General features: G+C 44.8%; 1 protein-coding gene and 1 pseudogene across 1 annotated transcript in view; one reads left to right on the top strand and one right to left on the bottom strand.

The window, feature by feature from the left end:
• The first annotated feature begins 273 nt into the window (after positions 1–273).
• The window catches only part of LOC139060229 (cytochrome P450 4V2-like), a 39,055-nt gene continuing 12,056 nt past the window's right edge, over positions 274–27,272 (top strand). The window contains exons 1-7 of the mRNA XM_070539288.1: positions 274–589; positions 1,535–1,647; positions 5,619–5,707; positions 6,449–6,639; positions 10,834–10,909; positions 22,218–22,344; positions 23,641–23,895. Of these exons, the coding sequence (XP_070395389.1) occupies positions 283–589; positions 1,535–1,647; positions 5,619–5,707; positions 6,449–6,639; positions 10,834–10,909; positions 22,218–22,344; positions 23,641–23,895 (1,158 nt within the window). The 5' untranslated portion in view covers positions 274–282. The remainder of the gene's footprint in view (positions 590–1,534; positions 1,648–5,618; positions 5,708–6,448; positions 6,640–10,833; positions 10,910–22,217; positions 22,345–23,640; positions 23,896–27,272) is intronic.
• Positions 9,011–9,190, bottom strand: LOC139055045 (U2 spliceosomal RNA; annotated as a pseudogene).

Below are 27,272 nucleotides of genomic sequence, written 5' to 3'. Positions count from 1 at the left end.
CCTCAGATGGGCCTCTATGCCCCTGTGTTGACCGTCACGCCGTCTTGCTCCATTATCCGTTCTCGTACCCTGCCGAGCAAGTTATGGCTGCCAAAAAGGGAACCGAGAAAGACAAACGAACCGAGACAGAAAGAACCATTCGTCACCGTTTCACCCTGTGTCGTGTGGTATGCGTGAGCCGAAAGCAGTCTGCACGTTTATGTAGTATTGTAGTCCTAGGCTCATTTCCCTATTCGGCTTCTTGGCGCGGCGCTACGGTGGCGATGAAGGCAGTCTGCTCCGATGCGCCTCATCTTACCCGTGAGCCCGGGAAGCAGCCTGGGCAGCCGTTCTTTGGGAGCTATGTTGAATACGACAGCGTCGGTTCGAACCTATTCTCTTTGGATCTGGATGTCGTGTAGAGCCGTAGCGGCCCTGCTCGTCGCTTGCGGTGCAGCCAAGGTAATTTTATGGTGCTGGTACCAGTATCGGCTGCTCAGGGCGCTCGAAGAGATTCCTGGGCCAGGAGGCCGTTGGCCTCTGCTGTTCACGCCGCGTTACTTCTTGCACTCCCTGTCTACAAATCCTAGGCGAGCCGGGAGCACAGTGGGTGAGTGCCTTTTTCTTTGCGTTTTGCTCCGCTGCATACTTTGAATGTCATGCGTATTTTTTGTAGTAGTAGTAGTCAAAACCCGTTTTTCTTTATCTTAGCTTTCGACTTAATTATTTACGTGGCTTAAAGCGTCTTTCAGGCCTTTGGAATTTGACGTAGGGGACAAGAATATTAGTGTTCTTTTATTGATTGGCATGGAAACTTGCCATAAGACTGCGTGTGCTATTTGTCTGCTGTAGGGCCTGCAATGTTCTCTGATTTCTTCTGTTAGATTTTTTGTTATCCCATTCTGTATTGCGAGCAATGGTTGTCATATGGCGGATAAGTGCAGTGCGTCATGATTCACGTTTTCTAATGTGCAAAATGAAAAACAAAATAGAGGGAGGGTTGGCGTAATATGTAATTCATCTTGTCGATCCGGGCACCTCGATTGTTTATTAAATCACCAAGTCACACAAGCGCATCCTTTAGATCTGGGTTTACAGCGCCGTGCTTATAAAGGATAGCCGGCTGTACTTTGAGGACGTTTCCGTTTCATTAACATGCTTGTGGCTGATAAGCCCAGTGCAGCATGACTGGCTTCATTGAATTTGCAAAAATGAAACCAACTAGCGTTAGAGATGTGCAATATTTTCAAGTCTAAAAAAAGTTTGAAGGTGGACGAGAGGGTGACGTTCCAGAAGAACCACAAGTTCTGGAATCAGTAGAAGCTTGCCTACGAGGTCAAATAAGTGCAATAAAGGTAAATATCCGAACCTCCAACCACCCAATGTTGACCATTTGGCCAAATTTCTACAAGTGAGCTATTACAGGCGCTCATAGTGCCTCATAATGAAATTGTGGTTTTAGCCCGGGAAACCCGAGAATATAATAATAATTATACACGCGTTCATCATGAGTGATCCAAAGACTCAGGGCAGGATTTTTTTTATAATTTTGCAGAGTTTTTTCAATGGATTCGGGGTTTGAGTGAAGTCCACCGGCCGAAAGGATTTTTCAAGATATATGCAGGGCTTAACCCAATAGTGTTCCTTTGCACGGCGGAGACAGCAGAGGTAAGTCGTTGGATGTTGTCCAAATAGAATAATAGTATAGTCTAAATTGAATAACTAAAGAATGATAGGTTGTTGTACAGCCTTGTAAAAAATGCGTTCAAATAATTCCGACTCGTTCTATTACTAAAAGTTCATTCCGTATAACTCAAGTTCACTTCTACATTAGCTGAGTTTATTAGGTAACGATGGATCTGTTTCTAATAAGCGCCATGCAAGTCAGACTTGAGATATAGTGATTGCGAATAAATATTCATTATGAGCATTTTTATCCGCCATCATGACATTGATCATACGCATTTGTAGACTAAAAAATCCACAGAGCAACACTCACGTAGTCTGGTTAAGTTCCTTGAATTTGGTACGTCAAGGACTGGAGCACATAAAGCACCCGAAAATAGTGGTGGTTCTGGTGGTACAGCAGCGTTTCACCCGAATGAACATAAACGTAACGAACTCCAAATGTATTCGGGAATAAATTCAGCGCGGAAACCCCATTCCGGACCTTTGGTTTGTTAGCGAGATCTTCAGTAAAGGAACGGTCACAGTCGAGCCTGGTATTTCCGACCACAGGCTAGTATCCTTCTCGTGGACGACGACTGCTCCTACAGCTGTTAACACCATGAAGGAAAATTTAATCAGGGATTTCAACCATGCCGATGACGTCGCTATAATTGATTATTTAGACACTCATCTTATTACAGACTCTAACGAGGTTGAAGGATTGGGGGAACAGTATAAAAAAACTGAAGTATTAGAGTGAGAATTTTATCCCTGCGAGAAAGAAGTTTAGGCGTGAAAAAAAACCATGGATGCTCCGTGGCATCACCCAGCTTAAAAGAAAAGTTAAGAGGCTGAAGGAAAAACAGAACAAAGACAAATTACAAGTTGAAAGAGTAAAGCAAAAATTATTAACTACACTGAAGTGCACAAGGGGTAAGTGTCTTTCCCAAAATCTCAGTGAATTCATTAAAACCGACCCCCAAAAGTTTTCGCGTCATCTCAGGAACACTAAACAAGAGATGAAGAAAATAAATGTAGGTGATTTAGCTTTCATAGATGCAGAAGAAATCGCAAATGAATTCAATCACTATTTTCAAAGCGTCTTTGAAGAATATAATGAGTTCAGGCCTCAAAGCTTGCACATTGACACAGCAGATCGGTTAGTATTAACTTGCTAAGGTGTTAAAGCCATGCTGCTTAACCTTAATTCAAAACGTCCACCACGCCGGACGGCATTCCTAATGCGTTTTTGAGGTGGTCTGCTCAACAGATATCCGAATTACTGACCAGTATATTAAAACTGTCCCTAGGTACAAGTAGGATACCAGATGACTGGCGGAACGTACGGGTTATACCTATATATATTCTCGTTTTTGTACTGATTCTCAATGTTGCTGCTATTTTGAGTTTCATTTGTGTCATCTGCCTTATTTCTTGTGAATTTTTAATGTTATTGTTTTTAATGTTAATGTGTTAATGTTATTGTTTTTATTGTTTTGTTATTGTTTACTTTGTTTTTGTCTAACCCACTCCTGCGATAGCCCCATATAGGGGCAGCAGTATGTACAAATAAATAAATATAAAAAGGGCGATCCATCATAAGTTACTAATTACAGGCCTGTGTCTATTACCAGTGCATCCTGCATATTGTTAGAACATATGTCATTGTCAGCTACATACAGAGGTTCTTATCGGAACACAATGTCTTATCATTTCATCAGCATGGTTTTAGACAGGGTATGTCTACCGTTACGCAGCTTCTGTCAACAGTGCACGTTTTGTCTCATGAGGTGGACTTTTCAGGGCAGATTGATGTTCTGATCTTTTTATGTATTTCTGCAAAGCCTTTGACAAGCTTCCTCATTGAAAACTTCTGCTTAAATTGGAATCAACAGGTCTTCCAGCGTTTATCATTCAATGGACCGGTGCCAACCTCAAACATAGGCGACAGTTTGTTCAAGTCAGCAACTGTTCTTCAAGTGTTCTGAGTGTCACTTCAGGAGTTCCCCAAGGAAGTGTCTTGGGACACCTGTTATTTTTTATTTATATAAGTGATTTGGTTGATGTGGTTGTGGATGGCCTGTCTCTTAGATTGTTTGCGGATGACTGTGCAGTGTTTAAGACAATTTCTTGCAATAAGGACCATCATTTGTTGCAGCAAACTATTGATGCGATTGAGGAATGATGTACGCAGTGGGGCATGACACTTAATAAGGAAAAGACTGTGCTTATGCATGTTACAAAGAAAAAAAATCCAATACTATTCTCTATATGGTGCAAAACACCCACATTTCTGAAGTTAAAAAGCATAAGTATCTCGGCATAACTCTTAATAGTAACCTGTCCTGGTCTAACCACATTTGTGACGCTTGCATATCAGCCCTAAGAAGTTATGAGTTTTGAAGAGAAAACTCGCATCAGCGCCTATAAATGTCAAACTTCTAGCTTAAAACAGTTGCGCTAGGTCCAAATTGGAATACGCTTCAATATGGGACCCTTTCACTAAAAAAGACGTCAGCCAACTCGAACGGGTTCAGCGTAAGGCAGTCACATTCATTTATGGAAAATATCGACGGCAAGATTCTCCCTCTACTCTAATGAAACAAAATAATATCCAAACCTTGCAAGCACGCAGAAAATTTAATCGCATAATGTTTCTTCACAATTGTTTTTCTGGGAAAACCAAATTTACGTTACCATCTTGCATCCAGCGTGTGTCTACGAGGAGAACACGCCACACGCATGATGTTTCTCTAGCGCCGTTGTTTGCTAGAACAAATTTATATAAGCACAGTTTTTTCCCACAAACCGTATGAGAATGGAATTGTCTACCCCAAAGTATTTTTGTGTCCGCGGATTTCGCAAAGGAACTAGACCATTTTCCTTTCCATTGGTAGTCCTTGTATTCAAGTGATGACATTGTTGTACTTGTACCATTTTTTGTGTGTAATCACTGTCCTGCTTGGATTTCATTATTTTGTACTGTACCCCCTTTTGCATGGGCCTACTTGGCCTGCAGTGTTCTCTAAAAAAATATGTGTAGGAGGGGGGGGGGAGGTGAGGGCAAGTACAGCTTGGCTGAGCTGCACCTCTTCTTGAGGCCGAAGGCCTCTTGCGAAGTTTGTATGCGGTAACAATACACGCGTCTACAGAGATCGTCCAAGTTTGAGAGAATTCTTGAAGAAATTACTGCATCAATTGTAATGCTTCAGCACTCTTATCTAGCTCATCAGCTCAGATTTCAGTCCGTGCTATAAGAGCGCGTCTTGACGCGACGAGGAAGGCGTTGTTTGTCGGAATCATACATATTGCCCGAGGTTAGTTCGTATTCATCACTGTTGGTTTCGCTCGGTTTTGCTCACTTCACAAGTATTTTCAATACAGTACTCCTATGCGAATGCTGCAGCGTGATTAGTATACGGCGCCCTGTTTAAAAAGTATTGTCACGTTGTAGTGACGGCAAATAATCAAATACTGAGGAGAACGTGAGTTCAGAATTTCACTCTTCATTTGGGCGAACTTGTACCCAGAAAAGCAAGCAACACTCAAAGCACCATAATAGCAGTGTCGACAGTCGTCGGCCATCGAAAATCTAGTCATAGCTCAAGTAAATCCCCTATCTATACCTGCATCACATGCATGACTGGCAATATTCACTCATGCTCACGTACCTTCAAGAATCTACAATAGCATTCGCGTCACGTGGACAATCTGATTACGCAAGACTTTTTTTGGCTACAGAATCCGCGACAACATTAAAGTGTTCGGATACAGCACGCGCGTCCCGTGCCGAGCGACGAATCAATAATACCGACAATCTGGCGAAAAACAATCATCGCCATCAAAACACGCCGAACGATGTACGCGTATTAATAAGCAGTAGAGCGTTGCACTTCTTTAATTCCACATGCGCACATTAATTTAGAATTTTCATGCCTTAGAATTTCATGCGTATGCAAATATTATTGCAGCCACTGCTTTCAAGTACATCCAACCTCAAGAAGTCCGTTATCTACGACAATATGCACCCGTGGCTAGGTTCGGGAGGCCTGCTGACCAGGTAAGTCTCTGGCGAAATCCAGAAGATCCTTGTTTTTCCTCGTACTGTATCTTATTTTGTATCATTTTTTAAAGAATGAATGTAATTAGTTACTTCGTACTTCATATTTTCGTTGCTTTCTGTTGCCGTATTTGATTGAGTTAGAACTTGGTCGATATTTATTGTATAATTTCTATAGCTTCTAACTATTACCCCTCCTGCTAGGACCCGAAGCACGGCGCATAAAAATATAATTGGAAATGAAGCTACCAGGTACATAAAGTGAAGAGCAAGCCATTTGTTTACATCTGAAACTTCTTCGTTGATATCAGTCAAATGCTGTTATGCCATATAAGTGCGTCAAAGAAATATTGTTTTCTTTTTGTTGTTTTTCGGCGAAATTGGTCTATGACAATATCTCTGAATCAAGTTGTAATGTTAAGTTTGCTTGTTTGTTTTTTCATGAAAGCTTTAGGACACGGCAACGGCCCTTCATAAAACCGTGGCGAACAATGCGACAAATGCTGTAGGCGAGAACAGTTCCAAGCTAGCAAACAGTGTGTCCTATCATTAAAAAGTTTTATGTTCGGGAGAGACAAGCGGAGTGACCACTCAAGGACCCAAACCCATCTTGGGTTGATCTGAGACCCAAGCGGAGGCTAGCGTATGCAGGCGCAACGCGAGCCTCTTTCCTTTTGTGTCTCCTAATCTAGAACTGTATCGTACGCAGAAGTAATTGCGTCGCGCGATGTCTCCACGCAGCTATGGAGCCCGCTGGCGGCAGCACCGGAAGCTCCTCACGCCGGCGTTTCACTTTCGTGTGCTGGACAATTTCCTGCCCATTATTAACGACCAAGGCGACCGGCTTGTTCAGGAACTAAGCCAGCTGGCGAACGAGACGTACGTCAACCTGTTCCCTACGCTCTCAAGGTGCGCCCTGGCAACAATCTGCGGTGAGGCTCTTTAAGTGAGTAGACTGAGTGCATACGCGTTGCGAACGCTGCCAGACATATCAGCGCCCTGATGGCGCCACATCCACTCGGACTACGCACTTAAACACTACAAGGATTCTCTCTAAGAAGTTTGCCAAAACCGCACCGAACGATGTAAGACACTGCACGGCTAACCGTGCGCTGGTACACCATTCGCACGAGGAATAGCATTTTTTTCAAAGAAGGCTAGGCGTCAGTCGCAGCAACGGGGTTTGATATTACTTTTGAAGCTTTCGTATCGTGTATAGGAATGAAGGAGGACGTGGCGTGTATTCTGTAGCCCCACTTTAGTGAGGTAACGCGTGCACATATGGGCTCATACCATCTAGTGAACACACTAGATGCGTTTAATTATTGCATTCACCCATAGAAACGAGTGTAAGAGTTGCATTTTTTATCACACTTGTCTAAAGGTTGCTTTCATGCACTGAGAAAATAAATAAGTAATCCGGACATGAAATGGGTAAAATGTCATCCCCCCGAAGGTACTACAAAGCTACAAAAGCAAGCGCATGCGTGCTTCTCAAAGGAAGCTTCGCAGTTGAGTAAAAGTAAATTCTGACTCGGTTTCCCTCAACTGCGAAGATGTCGTTCTGAGAAACACGTGCCGGCTTCCATTATAGCTTGTTGCTACATTCTAGTGGATGACATTTTTTTTCTTTCATAAATCTTTATCCACCTCGCGGGATTCCAGACAACTGATTTGCCACAATCGAGATAAATGTACACTGAGCTTGCTTTGTTACTAAAGGACAAATCTCGTCACGCTTTTGTTGCTATTTTTCTGCGTCCAACTCTGTGTTGCGATATTGAAATAAACCTAAAACCTAGACACACGTATTTTGAGAAAGTTGTATACCAGGCGAGTATACTTGGTTCATATATTGAATACCAGATGCTGTAAATCCTACGGTCATTTCCGCTTGAAGACGAGGCCCGGTTCTAATGAAAGTGTTTTGTGAGCTCATCACTGATTTTATTTTTACTTTATCTGCGCGCGCAATTTCACCATGTTTCTCGTATGAATTAGAGAAGGAATTCTATTCCAGAGAGTATATCTTGTCGGTCTGCAAACACGCCGAGCATCGCCACATGTGACACTTCAAGGGCCCCTCACCAGAGTCCGTGTTCACGCTTTCTTATAGTCATCATCATCATCAGCAGCAGCAGCCTGGCTACGCCCACTGCAGGGCAAAGGCATCTCCCAAACTTCTCCAACTACCCCGGTCATGTGCTAATTGTGGCGATGTTTTCCCTGCAAACTTCTTAATCTCATCCACCCACCTAACTTTCTGCCGGCCCCTGCTACGCTTCCCTTCTCTTGGAATCTAGTCCGTAACCCTTAATGACCATCGGTTATCTTCCCTCCTCATTACATGTCCTGCCCATGCCCATTTCTTTTTCTTGATTGTAAACAGGCCTGGAGTGCGGCCTGATCCCGGTGACCATAACCCGTAACGCACTCCCTCGCCAGAGCAGGATTGGCCACCCTGGTGCAGTACTTGGCCACAACCTCCTTCTTATAGTATTATATGTGAAACTGTAAAGTGATGTCCAACTCGAGAATGCTAAAGCGAAGCTTCCTTTGGGTGCCTACTGACCCGCGATTTGGCATGTCGTCGTCGGCTTCCAAATGGAAACTGTCGGTCACTAAAAAGCAAAGCAAATTGCTTGACCGATGGTTGGTTTCGAGGACGATTACCCCAGTGCCAGCCCGATGCGCGGCCCACCAACAAGAAGCATACGCATAACTTGTTGATACGCATAGTAACAAGTTATTTATAAAGAGAGAGGGCGCTCTTCTGGCTGACAATCAAGGTGGAAGGTTTATGCCTGAAAAACAAGTCCATGCACACACTCTGTCATTCATTCTAAGCCAGATATACTGAATCCCCATTCTACAGTGTGCTTCGGCTATAATAACTGTGCTTTCTGAACTTTCTCGTCGTAGTGGCGCTGGTGGCACCTGTCAGCATGTCGCCTCAACGCCTTTTAAAGCTGAAGAAAACTTCCCCTTAATTGCTCTGCAAGCTCCGTCATGGCGGTTCCGGCTACGCGATCATCGCCAAAATCCACAATGCATTCTGACACGCCGTTTTGCCTTGCCATCTCCTCAATGCTTTGCCTACACCGAATAATTCCCGAAACTGCATGAGGTAAGCGGTGAACATGAAGAAACTTTGTTCCATTAAAACTCATGTGCCTCTGCGTCAAAAGGGCGCTGCGAGTTTTCACGCCATCTTATTTTACAGCGAAGCTGTATATGGCTATGTTCTGAAAAAAAAAATGCGTGCGTTTATATATCGAGCCGTGCAGATCGAGAATTCCACCCCATACGTTGGCCAATCCCGAAGTTAGTGCAATACTGGGCCGACCTGCGGCGGAGGTGACGAAGGCTTTAAGCACTCCGGCAGCTTGCAAAAATAGGTCTAATATCTTATGTCCAAATACAACCCGTTTCAGATATTAAGCTGATAAGAACAGATACTACACATTAACGCTCGTCGGCCGTGCCTACGTTCGCACCGTCCTCTCTTTGTCGGCGTTCCAATCGCTTGCGTATCTCCTTCCGCTCTCCAGTGGTAGCGGTCCTCTAAGCGTGCTGCCCGTCAGGACCACGATGCGGAAAGAAATGCGAACCGTCCATGTATCCCCGATCCAGCAAACTTGGAACGTTTCACCGGAGCCGCGCCAGGTTTCGGAGGAAGTTTGCAGGGAACCAATTTTGTGTGGTGTCTGTCGTGTATGACCGCTTGAGGTTTTCGAGTGACCTCACAACCATTACTGTACTGCGGGACGTCGACCAACGCACGATCGCCTTGGCTACGTTTGAGCAGTGTGTGCCCTTGCAGTGCGGTGAGATGCATGTCTGTTCCACGTGCCGGGATTCGTTAGTAAAAGGCGAAGTGGCGTGTTTTGCAACAATACATGGGTATATATACTACCCTATGCCACATTATCTCCGTGGCTCAACATCGTGGAGGAGCGACTAGTCCCGCCTCGCCTTCCATTTATGTGCATACGGCGTTTGACGCACGGCAATGGACAGTTCGCCACTAAGGGGCCCACATACAGAGCTTCGCTGATCATCCACCTTCACAGAGTGGAATGGCACTGAATTTTTATGTTAATGTTTTTGCCCAGCAGTGTTTTAAGCATGAGGTTCCAAATTCCTCATTATGAAGGAAAAAAGTGTCTGCTGCTGGCTGTGGGATAAAGGGACACGTCGATAGCACTAATCCATCTCCCCTCGGGATGCGCCTACTGTCATGGGCTTCACGACTACCTACCTGCTCCAAATAATGACAAAAACGTGCACTAGGATTCACAAAAACAAACACAGTGCGTCTTTCTTCTTTTATGTACACTCGACCTTCGTACTGGGCTGACTGTTGCCATGAATTACCAACTTTTCCATGGTTCCACACTTGGCTTCTTCGATTAATATTAGCACGGCCCTTGTCATGGCCCTGAGAAGCTATAACCCATTTCCCACAGATAATTGAAAATTATCTGTGTGAAATTATGTGTGGCAACAACGGTAACGTACTTATTTACAGTGCTAACGAATTATGTGTGAGGCGTCATCGCTTTTATAAACCAGCCTCGCTGGAGCCTAAGGACACTACATCTTGTCATAACTGGACATCCGTTAATTGTGGCCGTGTTGAACTCTCTAGCAGAATACCTACTGTAGGCCCGCTATTCTCGCGGTCATTGTAGCTTTTGCGCTGCTGATCCTTTTGCAAAGTGAACTTAATGAACAAGTTCTGCTGATGACAATTTCATTCAGAATAATGTATTGTTCTACGAAGCGGTGTACCTAGAGGTGTCCACGAGGCTTGCAATGTGGGCTTGTTGGTAATGCATCTTCAAGGGGGGGTACCATGGCGCATTAAAAGACGGGATAAAACAAGCGCTGTGTGTGTCCCTGTGTGTCTTCTTTTGTACCGTCTTTTAATCGCGCTACCATACACCCTCTAGAGGTGTCGCCGCAAATTGGCGACCCGATTTATATCGCTTTCATGTACACACAGTGGTGAACAAATAAAGCATTTTTCACTGCACACAAGTGGTTCAGAGGCACAAAATTTAACGATGAGAATGCTATACGTGAATATTTTTTGTCAGTATGTTTTCTCTTCCTTGCCACAGAAACAGCCATGGGGCTCAAGGTTCACTCCCAGGAAAGTACTAGTGCAGTCTCCGAGTACGAAAGAGATCTTGAAACGTGAGTAGTGCACAGAGGTGCTTTTATAATTTTCTAATGGATTAAAGGGGGGCGCGGCACCCGCCATGGTTGTTTAGTGGCTATGGTGTTGGGCTGCTAAGCACGAGGTCGCGGAATCGAATCCCGGCCACGGCGGCCGCATTTCGATGGGTGCGAAATGTGAAAACACCCGTGGTACTTAGATTTAGATGCGCGGTAAAGGACCCCAGGTGGTCCATATTTCTGGAGTCCTCCATTACGGCGTGCCTCATAATCTGAAAGTGGTTTTGGCACGTAAAACCCCATACCTTAATAAATTCTGGTATTTTACTTGCAAAAACCACAATCTGAATAAGAAGTGCGCCATGGTGGGGGACTCCGGGTTAATTTTGACTGCCTGGGGTTCAGGTGAACCTAATGCACGAGCACCTAATGCACGAGCACCAGCACGCCACAATGTAAAAAAAATTATGTACGGTGCATTATCGAATTGTATAAAAGCACACCAACGGCACTGAAATCGCGTAGGTCAACGCCGGCGAAGCAGTGACGTCTTATAAACAGTGCGCGCAAGCTGGAAAACTTTGTGACAGCCGAATGCTTTCTCTCGCAGAAAAAAAGAAAGAAGCTATGCCGCCGTAACCAATCACCGTACTAGCAATTATAATTGCCTTGTAGGCTCATAAACTGGCACCAGTGCCAGCAGCTCATTGGCTATGACTTCGCACCGCTGAGCTCGAGGTCGTAGGTTCGATCCCGGCCGTGGTCGCCGCATTCCAACGGCCGTGGAATGTAAAAACGCTCGTCTACCTTGCGTTCAGTGCACATACAACCAGGTAAACACCCAGCGGTCAAAACTCATTTGGAGTCACCCACTACGGTGTGCCTCAAGATGAGATCATCGTTTTAGCATGTAAAACCTCAGAATATTATTTTTTATAGAGTTGCTATAATTTTTATCTAGTTCCGAAACCTTAGAAGTGCAACAAAATATGAAGTATATTGTACATAATATATACGAAATATATCGCATAGCTTCCTACCATATAGCGTAATTTTTCAGGCTCAATCCTGGCCCGTCCATTACAGTATTTTACATAAACTTAGGTCATAGAGAAAGGATTCAGCAAGCGCGAACACTCCCATAGAGCCCAGCAGCCGAATCGACTGCCGACATTGATACCTGAACCACACTTTTTCTGTTTTGGGCGCGCGCGTTTTGAACGCTAGCTGAAACGCTCACGCCGGCTGCGCTGATCGGCGCGGCATCTTTCTTTTTTTGCTTTTATACTTCTCAACCGCGTGCGGTCTTGGTGCGGAATCGTTTTATTGTTAAGTAAAAATTATTGCGAACGATTTTTACAAGCCTGAATCGAATATACATGTGTCATGTACGATTTCATAAGGAAGAGGTAAGACGCCTTGTGAAATGAGGAATTGTTTATTTTACTCTATATAAATGCTCATTCCGGGCTTTTTGTGCATTCGTCCAACGTTGTGGCGCCAGGTAAGCAGCAGTAGTTCACGTACGAAGCTCCACCGGACGACGTCAGCTGAAAAACGTAAATTACAAGCATGTGTCATTTTGCTTTTATCAAAAAAAAACGTGCGAAAGTGGTGAGTGGGCGGCATTACAAACAAATGCAATTCGCTTTTACATACATGGCGTAGAATATACATGACTTGTCCCAAGCAGTACCGTACGTAACATATCACGAAAACATCCGATTTCCATGTATTCCCCCATTCCCGGGCCTTATTTCCTGCACTTTAAGAGCACAAATACACAGGCTACAGCGCGTTTCCAAAAGAATTTGGTTACAATCGACGTGATAGTACGCAACAAACACACAGAGGTGGCCACAACACAAGCCCTCAACCAGACCATGCTGGACGCTCGCAGAATTCCTTCTACTCACACCCAAGACAAATGCTTGGGTGCAAAGCCTACTTTCAGTCGTTCAGAAGACAGAATTCTCGAGTTACAAGTTCCTGGTGTTTGATCTCCTTGGCATTATCTTTCGCGCGTTCTGCCGGCGCAAGCAACACACTCCCGTGTTATCACTCTTCGCAAGCGCTCGTTGCGTTTTCGACAAGCGTGAGTACCGAAAGAAGGTATATGTTGCTGCAGGGCCATGAAAACCGTCACAAACTTGTCCCACTAAGATTCAGTACACGCCAAAGTAACTTTGTCACCACGGCCGAGCTGCATTTCGCTGCGTGACGACAGGCGCGGCAAGTGTGCCTCAACATCATCACAAAATGTAACGAATTACAATAATGCTCAGGGTCGGAGAAAGCGTCACGAACTTGTCCCAGTAAGGTTCTATACACGCGAAACTAACTACGTCACACGGCTGAACTGTTTTTCGTTAACTGCGGGACAACACCAGGCGCAGCGAGCGCGCCCCAAAACTACCGAAATTAGTTACAATAATGTGGGACTCACAGAAAGCGTCGCAAACATCTCCCAGTACGAGTCATTAACTCGACTTAACTATGCCAGGACGGCTAAGCTCTTTTTTGCTAACTGCGTCGTAAGTCTAGGTTCCGTGCCGTAAGCCTAATTGCTTGAAATGCGTCGCAGACCTCCAAACAAAATTTATCACCTTGCCGTAGTCCAATGGTGCAGTGGTGACGTGCGAAGTGCAAAACAAACGCCACGACACGCCGGAAGCTCAACAAACGAGGCCTAATCAAAAAAGGAAAAAAAAAACAGGCAGACGGCTTGCCGAACAGGCCAGCGCTCACATGCTCAGCCGGCCTCGCTCGCTTCGACGGCGTGTCTGACGCATGACGCATGCATCTGGCGCGTCAATGACCTGTCGCTAGCTAACGCAAGGTGGCAAAGTATAACTTCATTTATAAACAGAGCTCTTTAGTTTTGCCGGAACAGAATAAAAAAATAAAACAATGTCTATTAACTCCATTTCACATTCTTTCTTTTTAATGCGCGTGGCAGCAAACAGTCGACATTAATACTTACGTGACGTATTTCATGTTGCCAGTTTTCGCCGAGTGTGCCCTCTTGTCGAATTCCTTTCTCTATGCTTAGTTCACCCAATCTTATCGTACATGCAAAAGAAAAAGAAAGTGTGACCTAGGACAAGCATGCTTGCTCCCCGCTGGCGGTGGGAAACTTTAACTCTGCGAGTGTAATTTTAGCTTTGTTAGTATTGTTAGTGTCAGAAAAGTTCCAGGATTGATTTGTCATTTCTTTTTCTACGATATTCGAATTGAAGAAACGGGTGTTACTGAGCCGCTTTGTATCTGCTCAAAAAAGACAGCCTAAGGCATTCTGTGTAAATTCACTAAGCGGCAGAGCTATGTTTAGCAAACCCCCCCGGTTCGGCTTGTTGGCACGTTTAATTGGACATTACACGTGTGACAGCTGGACCCAAATTCCGAGCAGTGAGTTAACAATACCTTTAGGGGTAGGCTAGCGAAAACCTAAGTGAGACATGAAACATTACTCAGGAAGTATTCAGTGTCTACAGTGGCGCCCAATTGATATCCTGTGACGATCAGCTCCTGTGACGTGGGCATATTTCCCAAGTGCACAGATGGCACAAGTGTCACAATATACTGACTCAAATTTTCGAAGGAAGGTAAATCGCGTCAGAAAATAGGCTAAATACATGTGTACACATGAGCTGAAGGCTGGATAGCCTTAGCTTCTAATTTGGACGTTATAAGAAAACACAATTCTGTCATAAGAAAAATGTAAGACAAAGCCTCTTGGACGACAGCAATTCACTTTTGCGCCAAGAAATGCCCAGGTACAGTATTCTTGAGACGTCCTATGGAAAAATCGAAGTTGGTTGTCCTATTTTTCTCAAAAACAGTGCACGGATATTGGGACATGGTTTGTATGTCCCACAGACGAAGTGTTTAACTAAATACATGTCAGGTGGCAAACCGTTATCAAGAATCCGCCTTTTTGAATGGCACCAAAGGCTTCGGGACGGTGGGTATTCTGTGCAAGATGACCCTAGAGATGGCCACCCGTCAATGTCACATACAGCTGCAAATATGGAACGTGTGATGCAATTGATGCATGAAAATTGCCGTGTTGCTGTGCGCATATATCCGAAGATCTGAAATCGAACATGAGTGCGTGTCGCCACATCTTTCCCAAATACTTATGGAAACGGAAACTGAATATGAGAGCAATACCTCGCACACTAACAGACCAATATAAAGAAATCAGACTAAGGCTTAACGTTTGGAAAGCACCAGAAGTGGATCCGACGTTTGTGTTAAGCATCACAGCCTGAGATGAAAGTTGGTGCTGCTAGTATGACCAGTATGACACTCAAATGAAGCGATAAAGCGCTCAACTGCGAAGTCATTGTTCATCTTCCCCTAAACAAGCGAAGCGATGACCATTAAAAATGAAAACATTGCTGATCGTATTTTGTGATGCTATGAAGTTTGTGCACCATGCGTATCTGCTGTACATCAAATAATAGATGAAAAACGCCAGAACGCTTGCGCCATGTGATTCGGCGACGTTCTTGTTTTTCGTCATCTGGACAGTGGTAAACCACTCACTGCTTGGTCAGTCTAGTAATATCTGGCCAAATACCATATGCCTGATCTACCGCATCCTCATTTCATGGGACCTGCCTCCGTGTGATTCGTTTTTGTTTTTCCCCCACTTGAGAAATGGCTGCTGGAAAGAGAGCGCCATTAAGATATAGCAACACTCCAAACTTCTGTAACAATTGTGCTAAAGAACACCGCGGATGAAGCGTTGTCTGCTTCCTTTCATTCCCTCGAGACACGTTTGCAATGGTACATAGACAGCAGAGAGGGCTACTTTGTAAGAGGACTATATGGTAAGTTGAATAAACCATTTTTTACTATCTCAGTCTTGGAAAATTTCTGACAGAGGTCGAATTAACGAAATGTTGCAAGACATTTTTAAAGTGCTGCTTAGAACTCCGGCAACACTTGTTAGGAACACATAAGTCAGCCGTCTGTAAGTGTGGCAAAACCATAATTAATTTATAAATTTCGATCCTCAAAAAGCAGCGCTGGGACTATGAGAGAGACCACAAAGAGGAGGGCTCCGTAAAAATTCGGAATATCTGGGATTCCTTAACATGCGCCTCAGTCTAAGTACGCGAGCGTTCTTGCATTTCAGTCCTACAGAAGTGCGCCCGCCGTGGCCGGGAAGTATGGTGAAATCAGAAACGCGCTTAGTTCGTAACTGTCCTAAGGCGTCATACACATGGGAAAGCAGCAAGAACGTACACGAGGCTTTTCTTTTTTTAACCGAATCGCACTAAAAACCAAACAAAAAAAAACAGAGGCAAGAAAAGCAGCGTTTTATCATGTGCCTCTTTCATGTTAAATATGGGGTGACAATTTTCAAACAGAGACTAGCAAGGGCAGCAAGTCGCGTACACCGGGACAAAAGAAAAAAAAGCGCAGGAGCGAAGAACATGAGTCAGCACAACACTCGGCCCTTGCAAACAATGACCAAATGCACTTTGCTCTAAATAATCTATAAACACTCATAACTCATTTTTACGTCAGATGTAGCTACAGTTTTAATTCGAACTTCCTATACAGACATTTAATGTTACTAGACTTATAATCAAAATCCTCAATCATATGGTGCAAATTTTTAAGGTGTTCTGGATGAATTAATGAATGAACCGTGAAATGAGAGTCAACACATGTTTAGGCAACATTTGATGCGGGCGGATTTCGAGGAACGAACATTGTTAAGAAAATGGCGTTGTGTGGTAGCAACATTTGCGAGAATTGGCAGCTATTAAGTCACAAATATCCCTCTAATTTTCACATGGTAAAGATTAGCTCTACTTACGAAACTTGATCGGACAAAATGCAAGAGGCGCGAGACTACTCTCACTTGCTCGAGACTCCGGTAGCATGCACGTATTCTGTTCTGACTGTACCCTGCATCCTCTGAATGCGGCAAGTGCAGACAAGCCCCGTATGTAATTTGAGCAATCTGCGACGCGACGTGCCGGCCGCAGTAATACCAAAAACGACGCGCGTTATGATGAAAAATAGGCTTGCGAAATGAAGCTCCGCGATGAATTTGACCAAAGTCCTGTACAAGTTGGAGAGGAAAGTGGAGATTGAATTGGTCATTCAGTTTTGAAAAGTGCGAGATATTCCAATCAACAAAGAACATGTTATGATAACAATGAACTAATACACACTCTTTAAGATGACCGTCGTTCGTGAATACATCTGTGCTCTCTTGTAACGTAAATGAATGACTGTGTTGTAGTGGTAATTGCTGTTTTTTTTTTGGTTATCAAAACGTACCACCTCTCCATACACTGACTTTCACAGAAAATCAGGAAAAACTGGTATCTGCACTGCACGTCACTTAGAGTGTCGACTAAGGGTATATGGAAAGCTTGAAAGTAACTACTGACTACGTAACAACCTTGCGACCTTCTTACTGCTTTAAGCACATGGCCGGACGCAGCTGACCTTTAGTCTTCTTCAAGCCTTATCTACTCCAGGTCGTCATATTCCGCTCACTGGCACCGCTAATTTTCATTGCTTTAGTTGCAGCTAACAGCTCTAGGCTGTCGCCAGCTTCGGTGTGAAAAAAAAAAAAACACATGCGCTCGCAATGTTCTTATTTCCGGGTGCGCTGGTCACTATGAATTCATCCTGTGTAAGGTATTATACAAAAGTAGACGTTTTAATGAAGCTCACCATTTCAACACATTCGTAGTGTATAACATTTCGTACGGGAAGTCTAGTGAGCTAAAAGATAAGGTTGGTGTAAGCAGATTTTCTGCTGTTTATTTTCCCCGAGTATCCTTTGTGAAGACTATAATCAACGCATCACCAGTGCGCACTTCACATATCAGTGTTCATGAGCAGTCGTGCAGTAAATCTCGGCCTCCCCCTTTCCATCCTCGCCTCCCCCCCATATCATACAATTATCTCTGTTCATCGCGCTCGCAGTGTTGACGTATAAATGGGAAGCAGAAGGGGACGTTAACATGGCGTTAGCATGCATAACAACAAATTTAGCGTAGCTTCTGTGGCTGACTTTAACGTCCGCCAATATGAGGACCCGAATCTCCAGCCTCAGTCATGAGGCATTGACGGGCGCTTTTGTGTGCGTGTCCGATGTGTCTTTCCACGTAATTCAAAGCGGCTTCGGTTTACAGAGGTTCCGCAACCGGACTCGCCCAACTGTGGTAAAGCTTGCAAACGGAGAGAATGGCAACGCCCCAAATTAACGAAAAAAAAAGAGGAGCATAGCCGGCACGAAACGAGTGAAAAAAGAAAGGGAGACAAAATGGCCGCTCGGCGCATTAAACCTCTTTCTCTTTCTCTCTCTCTCTATGTCAAGCAGTAACGCGTACTCAGCCCGTTTCCAGCAGTTCGCTCTCTGTGCCAACATTCCTAAGGTCGCTTGTTAAACCGGGGTAAGCCACTACGCACGCTCTAATGACGCTGGTTCAGCTGTCCACACTCGTCCATTGTTCACGACGCCGTCCACGCAGACAACAATGGCGAACGGAACCGACGCGTGCCGCGGGTCACGTACCGGTAAGGCCTGCCTGCTGTGGTCACGGCCGATCCTTGCGTTCCGACTCGCTTTGCGTGTGCGTTCAACGCCGCCACGAAGATTGTCGCGTCGCTTGAAGCGACAGTCAGAAGTATTCTAGCGATAATATTACTTTGCATCTAAGGTGTACGAATAGCGAAACTTCTGATTCGAATCGGTTAGGAATGTTTTATTCTGAAAAGTGAATGCCCCAGGTGTGCTGCTAAATGAATGGGAGAAGCTCGTTGTCATTTTCCAGCAATATTCTTCATCTTTTCAAAGCTCAGTGAATGTGCTTGCATAGAGATGAAGGTGGAGGGCAAAATATGATAAAAATCAGCAGCGCGTCAGTGCACTTGCGGGACCGACTTGGAGCAATGCGACATGTAACCACGTTATGCTATGTCGACCACCACAACGTGAAACTCGGAGACGTATGAGACGTAAGCAAGCGCTGAACCTACAAATAAATATCATTGAACTGCAACACATTTTTTACATGCTTTATCCGCTGACGTAGTACAACGAGACAGTGAATAAAAAAAAGCAAAGCCTGAGGAATAAGCAACCGAAACTAACAAAAAATGATAATGAGCCGCCTGACCCAATGAATTGCCTACCACACCCTTAAAAGATAATCGAGCTCATGGCGGACAACGATAAACGTCGTGTGCTCGCACAACGATCATCGTGGCTCAAGATTTCCTTATCCTCAAATATTTCGCATTTTGCCTACTTGCTGCTTCTTCCAATGATGCTTACCGCTTTTAATCGCGGTTCGCGTCACCGCAGTGGAAGGAAGGCTAAATACCCCGACGAATGTTTGCACGCGTTTAATTGGTCATGGGATGGCATCCAAGAAACCAAAAGGTGCATCTTATTCTAAATTATCATTTTTTTTTGCAGGCCGAATAATTCTATAAGGATGTGCACAGTTGCATGCATCTTTAGAAAAAAGAAGCGTGAGGAGGAGGTTAAAATAACAGTATTTAGTCTCAACAGAAATAAGGCCTAATTTTTGGCATCTTTGGTGGACCCAGGCTTCCTGCCCCAGCACATTCTCTTTTTTCCAACAGTTGTGGGAAAGCTCCCACCTGTCAAAGTATTATTTACTTAGGAGTGCGCGTGGCGTGTCACTCATGCATAAGTGTGTTTATTCGAGAGATAGGCTCCACAAGTAGGTTGTCCAGGTTGTACAGAATGTACAGAATGTACAGGTTGGTTAGACAACATGGAAAATGGCACGCTGGCAGAAGACGCGAAAGCTGAGGGTTGCAGGTTTCCTTCTGGGAACATGCAAAGCGCTAAGAAAGCGCTGCTGATGTTACTGGAACTTTTTTCCGGCGTATGAAAATACTGCGCTCTGCAAGAACCTCGTCACTAGCCCATCTAGCAAGTATCGCGGCCACTGAGCACTGTCGAAAACGTACGGCTCATCGCCGGTGACAAACATAAGAAGTGATTCAATCACTGAAATTGGTGAACACTAGTATATAGCCCTATATTGCGTTCTAAGTCTGAAACCAGCTATTCAAAAATTTCTTGTTAATGTGCACTTCATTTACCAGACTTAGTCACTACATGGAAGAGGCACGATACAAATATTACTATACATTACTGTCTGATGGCGAAAGACATTGATCGCCCAATAAACAAATATGCGCCACCTATAATGTGTGTGCTTGTTTCGGGTATTTTTTATTACTATTACTCTACATGAGCGTCGACCAATCACTGCTCATTACTATTTTCTATGGATATAAAATGTTATACTGCTCTATAAATGTAGACAGAACAAGGTATTCTACGTCGAGAACAGTTTGTTAAAATTCTATTTTTTTATGAATTAACTTGACAGTGGTACATCCCAAGTACTAATTTTCCTTTTAGGGGTATGACTCAAATTGTAAAGTTGTAGCGTAATTTTCTGGCACGCGCTGCGGAATCTGCCTCTCTGGTTATATTTACGGGAATCACTGAGGAAAACACCCGCACTTACCCTCGAAGTTAAAAAGGAAAACCACTGAATGCCACAAACTGGCCTGCGCCTCCTCGCATGTTTGTGCCTTTCTGCCCTGTGACTGCTGCGAATTAGCAGCTACGTCCCAAGTCGAGGACGAAGAATACCAACACGCGTAGAGGGTATACGTGCCTGCGCTAAGAATTTATGCGCGTGTTACATCGAAGGAGCACACAGTCTGTCTAAAATAGAATGAGTGAATGAATGAAAGTTTTATTTTGAAGAAGGGGAGGGCTCTCGGCCGATGTTGGGAAAGAAAATTAGTTATTGCCCGCCCGCATACATGTATCATGGTGCTGGAGCAACCTGGCAGAAGCTGGATTAAGGGGGCTCTTTAAGTTCTTTTCTGCGCGAAGATTTGAGTCCAAGTGGGCAGTACAGATCCTCGAGCGACAAGCTTGGCCTCAAAATTTCCTCGTAAATCTCGGGTACTGAGGAACACGGCAATGTGGAGAAGCTTCATGACTCATTTCATTCCAGAACACGGCTTTTTTCGTATATGGGGAGCCATATAAGTCGAATACATTCATGCTTGTGGGGTACAATTAGCGCTTCAAAACGACAGTTCATGCGTTTGAAAGAAGTTCGCTTACGACAGTTGATGCGTGGTGGAGGCGTTGTGCGGAAATCCATCGAAATCACTAAAATAGCCTACCACGCAAAATGCAGGAATTATGGAAAAAGAGATTGGACACATCGTAGTGTCCTAGCATATGACCTATTTTTCTTCACGGTTGTGGCATAGAATTGCGTGCCGTTTGCTCAACGTAGCAATGCCGGTGCTGTGATAAGGCGATAGAGGCGCCGCATAGCAAACCCAGACAAAAACAACCTATTAATGGTAAAAATATTTTTCTTTTCGGAGAATTCCGCTTGCTGCAATTAGCCAGAGTAGCACTTTCTTTCGCAATAAAACAAATACTTTATCATTTGTTCCCCTTGGATACATTAAGCGCAGTTGGGTAGCCAACTCGGTTCAGTCTTGGTTAATCTTTTTCCTCCTCTATCACTCTCATGCAGGCGTGCACAGCACATAAATATGTATATAGTGACACAAGTAGGTGCTTGTCTGGATTCGAGGGTACGCGTGTAGAATGCACAGATACTGCTTGGCAGGCTACATAACACCTGAGCAAAAATATACAACCTAGCCTGCTGTCAAGTAGCCTGCTACTGCTCCCACTTTTCTTAAGCATAGAAATTTTCAGAACACGCCAGAGACGCACTCTTTGTCAGCTTTGCACAAACTAGAGTCATCGCTTTCCAGATCGCTATTTATCACAGTTACAGTTCACGGTGTCTACGAGCAATGGTTTCTCTCGGGAGACGTCAAAATAACGCCCATTTAGGACGACGTGGCAAAGCCATTTTATGGAGTACAATTTGATTACAATCGACACGCCTTCATCAAAATGAGAATTAGCCGACCTGGCGAGGAGCGCACGTGACGTCTAAGTTGTGGCTCGCCACATGTTTTCTGCGCAGCCTGCTAAAAAAGCACCGGCCTGGCGCTCTTTGGCCACACTTGGCCCTTGCGCCCCAAAACACGACTTTCATCAAAGAGCTGATAAGAGTGCGCGCTCGACACTGTTCATCAGCAGGAATGTTTACTGACTCCTGAGCTTTGGAGCCAGGGTATTGAACGAGTGGACGTCTACAAAAGGAAACGGGTAGCGTGATGAGCAAGCAGTGCAGGATGGCCTGCGTGTCTTTATTAATTTTTCTTTTTTTGATGTCATGATCCATTGCAGCGCCATCAAGCTTTTCATGAAGAGGGTATTGCAGCCGTGGACTTGGATCGACGCGGTGTACTGGGCAACGGCGAGAGGCGCCATGTTCGGCAAAGTTGTCAAGAGGCTGCACTGCTTCACAACCAAGGTGAAGTAAGGCCAGGTGTAGAACATGTAGGACACTTGTGTTGAGGCGTGTGTGTGCTTTTTCGAGCAAAACATTTTTGGATGTAGATACAGACAACTTAAACACTTGCGGGGCCGGTGCCGTCTCACCACCGCGAGTGCGTTTGCGTCGACGCGTCTGCATTGTCGTTTGCTTTTCCCAAACCCTTTCCCAGAAAAGCAGTAGAATGTAACGGCTGCTAACTGCTCATTTATGTTCGCATTGCTGGCACGACTTTTAACGACACATCAGTAATGCACAGTCTTCCTTTGCAGTGCCAGCAAAGCTGCAGCCGTCGCTAACAAGATTTTCTGCGACTATCGAGAGCGCAGTCCCACAGCAGAACGATGGAAACACAGGCCCGCTTGAGGCGGAATCCTTCCGATAGGTTAGAAACGAGCGCTGGTATCGAGGATGAAACACATCCTTGGGACGTTTATAGCCAGAGAAAGACATGGAGATCCACTGTTAGAATACTGCACCAATACATTTAAAAATCCCAACTAGCCAGATCATGGTCGTTTAGCAAATTGTGTTCTTTCGGACACTATCTAAACAGAAAGCCAAATAAACGAACCGTGCTCGCATGCTTTTCTTTCTGTTTCTCTTGTATATGAGAAAGATTATCATAAGTACCTCAGCTATCTGCTTCTTTCGGAGTAAAAAGCTAACTATATATACAGTGATACAAACATCAAATTTTCCTTTGGCTGTTCCAAGCACCATGAATTTTAAATAAGTAGCCATCTTACGTGAAGTCAAACAATTAAAGCACTAGGACTCTTAGGTGCATTCGTCACCCTTTTGAGAAGATCAAAAGGTGAAGAGAAGGAAAAAAAAACGTTCATGGCTCATTATATAAAGTCGCCTTGATGCATGGCGGCTTGCCTTGTAAGGCATCAACATCATAACAGACAATATTTCGCAGTTGAGATAATTGGGACATGCCTGAGCACCCATGCGATAGAAGTGTAAAAAGAAAAAAAATATAGAACACGCAGGAAATCGCATTAAGGAAGGACACAAACTTTCATTGTTCTACATCACGAGAGTCGGAACCCGGTCTCATTTCGTCACAGAAAGAGCGAATCAAGACCTCCAAAGAAAAGTTTCAGCAAAAGAAGCGCCGGTATATGTGGCGATTGTCAGCCACGATGTTACGAAAGGCCCCAGGCAGAGATTGAGCAAAGGTTTTCTGAGAAGCACGTGCGTCCAAGAAAGAAAAATAAAACAGTCGTCGGTGTGACGGCACGGCCTTCTTCTTCCTGCACAAAACAGGTGATCGTTGAGCGTCAGAAAGCCGAGGCAGCCAGGCGCTCAGCCGCGAGGACCGAGGCGGAGGAGGATTTCCTTGATACCGGTGGTTCTCGTGGCAAGGCGCCGACGGTGCCGCCGGCTCCTGGTACCGAAGGTACAGTCATCGGAACTGGTGCCGAGCGACCAGCATTCCTGGACCTGCTGTCGCACTACTACCGCAAGGGCATCTTTAGCGTCGAAGATATGAGGCAGGAGGTGGACACCTTCATGTTCGCGGTGAGCGCCTGGGATGAGAGAGAGACGGAGCAAGGGTCGGCAATCTCGAACTGTTTTCACATGCGGCGAACACTGAAGCATGCCAGTCAATGCATTTCAGTAAAAACTAAATGTCATATTTAGCACTGAGAAACGCACTCACGTGCGCAGGCACGCGCGCGCGCGCGCGCACACACACACACACACACACACACACACACACACAAACACACACACACACACACACACACACACACACACACACACACGCGCGCGCGCGCGCACGCGCACGCGCACACGCACACGCACACGCGCGCGCACGCGCACGCGCACGCACGCCAATCACGCACCAGTTTTGCAAAAGCAGTCGTTGGTATAGTAGAATATACCTTAAAAAACAGCAGTTGGCAACCAAGGCACACGGACCGCGCGGGTTATTACTCCACCAGTGAAGCACAGAAACAAACAATATCGTCGTCAAGCGACCATTTCAAAATGGCGTCGTGCTTAATATCTCCGGAGCGTGTGCTGTTCTTGAAGTTATTTCATCGGCGGAAGCAATGAGGTGTACAAAAGACATGGGAAAATGTATCGAGTCTGAGCGTTTCACTCTTGAAAAGTCCGCGGAGCAGTTAATTTTACTTCTGACTCAGTTTTACTCATGAAATTTCACTGCCAACTGAAGTGAAACTTGACAATAAATAGTTGCAGTGAAGCAAGCGTTTGATTTCAGTTCAATAAAGAATTAGGCTTTCACCGTTCCACTATAAAAGACAAGCGAAAACATGTAAAATTAGCCGCTTATAATTTTATTTTTGTCGCTGCCACCTTATTTAGGTAACATGGAAAGTTTGAAGTACGAGCTATTTTTAACCTCACAGGGGAACAGTGGCTGGCGGTTATTATAGGGTGTCTGCGGGGCTTCACTGCAGACTTAAGTTGTATCCGACTATAGTTCACATCCTTATTGAGTTGGGTAGTGTTCAACTGACGAAAATTCTGAAAACGTACGCGTAGTAAGCGGGCCTAAAGATGTATTCTTGGGTCGGCATCAGAGAACACCTCTACGCAAGGACATATCATGGTGATCACAAGGCGAGCAGCTGAAAGATTAATTATCAGTCACGCATAATAAATGCTGGCCAGCAAACACTGAACCGAACATAAACATCAGCACAAGGGTATAAAAACAAGGATACGCAAAAACAATCGTGGGACCCGCCGTCGTGGCGTAGCGGCATTGGCGTTGATTGCGCTGCTAAGCCAGAGGGCGCGGGATTTAATCCTGGGGCGCTATAACGTGAAGCTATTCCAAACTGTTTCCAACCCATTTCTGCAATTTCTGCATTTCTCCACGAGTATTCAAATATATTTCAAGCTACCCCCACTTCGCCTCTCTGCCACACGATTTCACGAAAACCACAAGAAACTCGCCATCTCATATGACGTGTACGCACTGATTATGCATTAGTAAACCGAACAAAATAAGAATAGTTAGTTCATTCCACACTTGTTTAGCCATCAGCCCACCGCTATTAGTTCAAAAGCTTTCGGGCTGCGCGCACGTCACCTTTCTGTCACGCGACGTCCCAAAACCACGACAACTCACCTCGTCAAAGTGACGTGTACGGATTAAACATTCGTTAATATGACGACCAAAACTAGGCCTTTTTTTTAAAATAGCCGGAAATTACTTCTTTCCAAGAGGAATAGAAGATTTGTTGCCTCCGATCGCTCTGGCACTGGTTACTCGGAACTGCAAGGGAGAACAAATTTATTTGCGTGTAAGAAAACTTTTCACGTAGAAGTATAGCGTTTCCAAAGCCTTTCGACACGTGTACGACATCGCTCTTCCAATTATTCTTCGCTGAGGATCCATTTTAGCGACATTTTTAACCTTCGGTTGCACGCCGTCGCGATTATCGACTAGCCACCGCAAACAGCGGAAGCGGGTGACTCACAGACACCAGCGCCTGTATACCTCCTCATCCGGTTATCTATTTTTACTGCGCTAGTTCGGCCCCAGCGAAACCCTCTCCCCTTCTGTACGCTCCCCGCCTCTTGGCAGCTAATCGAATAAGAAATACCTGTCAAGGTAGGCAATATTCGCATTAAAATCAAATCAAGTTGCTCCTCTAAACGAGGAAAGTGTCTCATTGGGCGTTTGAAACAGCGCTACAGTCACCATTTCATGCTTGCGTTGGTGGTTACCTAAATTTGACGTAAGGAAATCGCAATAAAAGCACATTGCAATAGTTTTTTGTTGTAGAACCCCTGGCCGTGGCGGCCGCATTTCGATTCGGGCCAGATGCATGAACGCCTGCGTACAGTGCAGGAGGCACGTGAAAGAACCCCAGGTGGTAAAACTTAATCCGGAGTCCCCCACTTTGACATGCTTCATAATTATTCCATGATTCTGGCACGTAAACACCCTTGAGTGCGTAAATTTTGTTGCGTTTCCTTAAGCAATATTCCTCAGTGTGTAAGGTGTTTTGTTCGTTGAAGGGGAGAAGTGTGATGCTGCAGCACCGCACATTGCTATAAAGAGATGTGGACATTGAGTCTGCCTAAAGAATAAATCGAGAAAGACAATTTGTATATATACAACAGCGAGCCGTTATTTCCGAATGAAAATTTTAGTTATCTATCCCTTTTGTTCATTAAGGAACTGGGGCCCCTGAGCGGCAACCGTGCTTCACCTGTGGCAGATCATTCGGAACAGTGGTCACTTCCATCGGTCTCTCTGTCTCTCTCCTCCCTCGATAACCCGAAAAAGTGTTATCTGTTATATTCGAAATAAACGAATATGAAAAGATTCACAGGATGGACTTGACCTTAAAGGACGAGAGGATTCACTTAAGGGCATGCTTAGTTTTCTTAACCTACTAGTTGATTAGTGTAAGTTATCAAGCTTGTGACTGATGAAAGTGCAAATTCAGAATTGCTTCATCTGCCAAAATTAACGGGAAGAAAGCTCGTTCTACTTTAGAAAAAAAAACACGAAAGACGAACTGACTACGTTAGCATTATTGCAGGTGGGCGTTGCATGGCGTTGCACAAGGCCCGTGCTCTGCGCCGTTCAGCACGCTTTCAAGGAATCATCCAGTATGTGAATTTAAGCCGACTCGAAAGTTAAAATTACACTACTGCAATCGGCAGTGCACGTTTCACGCAGACGACAAATTACTCTGCCGGAATACAACTCACATGTGTCACTCGTCTTTCTTCGCTTGGAAAACGGATTACATGCCTGTATGAAATAAGCCCATGAAATCCCTGTAGCTTAGTTTAGTTGCTACGCGGTAACTTAGTTACTATGGCGACGCGCTGCTTTGGCGTTGCGCAGGTTCGATCCCGCCTACGACGGCCTCATTCCCCTAGGGAGCAATATGCAAAAA

Source organism: Dermacentor albipictus, chromosome 1 (assembly GCF_038994185.2).
Source record: "Dermacentor albipictus isolate Rhodes 1998 colony chromosome 1, USDA_Dalb.pri_finalv2, whole genome shotgun sequence".
In the NCBI taxonomy this organism is placed as follows: Eukaryota; Metazoa; Arthropoda; class Arachnida; order Ixodida; family Ixodidae; genus Dermacentor; species Dermacentor albipictus.
Note: the sequence above shows the minus strand (reverse complement) of the source record. Positions and strands in the feature narration are given on the sequence as shown.